This window comes from Notothenia coriiceps, unplaced genomic scaffold (assembly GCF_000735185.1).
Source record: "Notothenia coriiceps isolate Sejong01 unplaced genomic scaffold, NC01 NC01_scaffold00015030, whole genome shotgun sequence".
In the NCBI taxonomy this organism is placed as follows: domain Eukaryota; kingdom Metazoa; phylum Chordata; class Actinopteri; order Perciformes; family Nototheniidae; genus Notothenia; species Notothenia coriiceps.
The window spans coordinates 1,030-3,742 of record NW_011347731.1 but is presented as its reverse complement, the minus strand read 5'-3'; the positions used below and the strand labels follow the sequence as shown (position 1 = coordinate 3,742).

The window sequence follows — 2,713 nt, the reverse complement described above, 5'->3', positions numbered from 1 at the left end:
GTGTGTGTGTGTGTGTGTGTGTGTGTGTGTGTGTGTGTGTGTGTGTGTGTGTGTGTGTTATTTGTATTACTAATATATGAATGTTATTGATGTCCCGCTCTCTGCAGATGTGAGGCAGCGTTTGGGGAAGAGACGATATTCCCCCGATGGACGTTCCCCCTCCCCCCCCTCCCCCAGGGACACGCCCCCTGCCAGAGAGCCAATCAGAGACGTGCACCGCAGGCTGGGCGTTGCCAATCAGGACAGAGCAGTAAACTCATCCAAAGACAGGAAGTCAAGTAAGGAACCGCTCTGAAGAGAAAAATACATAAATCAGAAGTGCAGGATGATGTTTGTTTTTCAAAGTAAAAGCCCCAGAGACTAACAATCTCTCCAGGAAGTGAAGGATGTCATTTCAAAATAAAAGCTCAGTGATCAGATGGTGACGTTGTGTCTCTTCTCTCAGCGCTGTGGAGCAGACTGGGCTCGGCCGGAGACGACGCCAACGAGCGCCTCTTCACCCCCTCTTCATCATCATCGGGGAGGAAGGAGAACGCCTCCAGCATCAGGAGGGGAGGCGACGGGGAGGAGGAAGAGAAGAAGAAGAAGAAGGTGGTGGCAGGGGAGGAAGAGGAGGAGGAGGAGGGCGACTCGGCGCTGCAGGAGGTTTGGGGCGCGATGATCAAACAGAAACAGGAGCGTCAGACCACGCACATCAAAAAGAGTCGTCTCGATAACCTGCCGTCGCTTCAGATCGAAATCAGCCGCGAGAGCAGCGACGAGTCCGACAACTGAGGAGACCTTCATCATCGTCATCATCATCATCATCATCGTCCTCTTCCTCATACAGACTGCAGATCTGAGGCCGTGGGAGGGGGGAGACATGTACGACGTCCTGATATTTAGTTTTTTTGTTTGTTTTGGCTATTTTTAAATATCGACAGTCTGCGACCGAGTCCATGAGCCGTGCTTCAGAGACACGTAAGACAACTTCAGAGACACGTAAGACAACTTCAGAGACACGTAAAGACAACTTCAGAGACACGTAAGACAACTTAAGACAACTTCAGAGACACGTAAAGACAACTTCAGAGACACGTAAAGACAACTTCAGAGACACGTAAGACAACTTCAGAGACACGTAAAGACAACTTCAGAGACACGTAAAGACAACTTCAGAGAGACGTAAAGACAACTTCAGAGACACGTAAGACAACTTCAGAGACACGTAAAGACAACTTCAGAGACACGTAAGACAACTTCAGAGACACGTAAAGACAACTTCAGAGACACGTAAAGACAACTTCAGAGACACGTAAGACAACTTCAGAGACACGTAAAGACAACTTCAGAGACACGTAAGACAACTTCAGAGACACGTAAAGACAACTTCAGAGACACGTAAAGACAACTTCAGAGAGACGCAAAGACAACTTCAGAGAGACGTAAGACAACTTCAGAGACACGTAAAGACAACTTCAGAGAGACGTAAAGACAACTTCAGAGAGACGTAAAGACAACTTCAGAGACACGTAAAGACAACTTCAGAGACACGTAAGACAACTTCAGAGACACGTAAAGACAACTTCAGAGAGACGTAAAGACAACTTCAGAGAGACGTAAGACAACTTCAGAGACACACAAAGCAACTTCAAAGACACACAAAGCAACTTCAAAGACACACAAAACAACTTCAAAGAGACACAACTACTTAAAAATACTCAAAATTATAACAACGAAACTTGAGACAACTTTGAAGAGATGCTAAATGACAACAGAGAAGAAAAAAAGTGACTAAAAGGAAATACAAAACAACTTAAAGGAGACACACAAAAACTTAAAGGAGACACACAAAAACTTAAAGGAGACACAAAACAACTTAAAGGAGACACACAACAACTTAAAGGAGACACAAAACAACTTAAAGGAGACACAAAACTATTTCGAAGACATACAAAAATTACTTCAGAGATACAAAATGACTTTAAATGACCTCAAAGAGACATAGGATGACTTCAAAGAGACACCGCAGATGACGAGAGAGAGAAGTGTTTTTTGTTGTTGTAAATCCTCACATTTGTTGTATACTGTTTGTATATTTAAATATGTGTCGATATTAAACGGCCCAAAAACCCCAAACATCCGTTACCATGTGGTCCGGGTCTCTCTCTTTCCGCGACTCATTCCCGTCGGCCTCAGATCTGATTTTTGTAAATTTGACACAGTGTTTCCCTCGGAGACCCTGGACGCTCCGGAACATTCCTGCGTTCAGAAAAAGTGTTTCTCCGTTTCTTTGAGATGTTTCCTGTGTGCAGCGATCAATGAAAGACTCATGGGGATAATGACCTGGTGTTTCCTACGGACGGACGGCGGAAACGCAGACGGACCTTTTGTTTCCTGAATGTCGGACGTTTCTCTAACATTGTTTTTTAAAGCTGTCATGGAGCTGCTTCCTGTGTGCGTGACAGGAACACTGCTGACTTCAAACATCATATCTGTGTTTAAATATCTTTGTTTTGGATTCTTTACGCAGGGTCAAACATTTTAGATTATTATAAAAATTAGAGCTGCGACGATTGTTTTCTTTATGGATTAGTTGCAAAACGTTTTTTTTCCTGATTTATGCTTTGATGTATAAAATGTCAAAACAAATTGTCAATCTCAGTTTCTCCGAGTCAAGGTGATGTGTTCCAAAAATATTCATTTAAATATGAAATAAAACAAAAGATTAGAG

General features: G+C 43.4%; 1 protein-coding gene across 1 annotated transcript; it reads left to right on the top strand.

The window, feature by feature from the left end:
• Nucleotides 1–107: 107 nt before the first annotated feature.
• On the top strand, nt 108–1,980 carry ncbp3 (nuclear cap binding subunit 3; the record flags this gene model as incomplete). The annotated part of the gene is made up of 2 exons (XM_010774992.1): nt 108–278; nt 446–1,980. Coding segments are annotated over 2 exons (500 nt in total), but the record flags the coding sequence as incomplete, so codon positions are not given.
• Nucleotides 1,981–2,713: the final 733 nt, after the last annotated feature.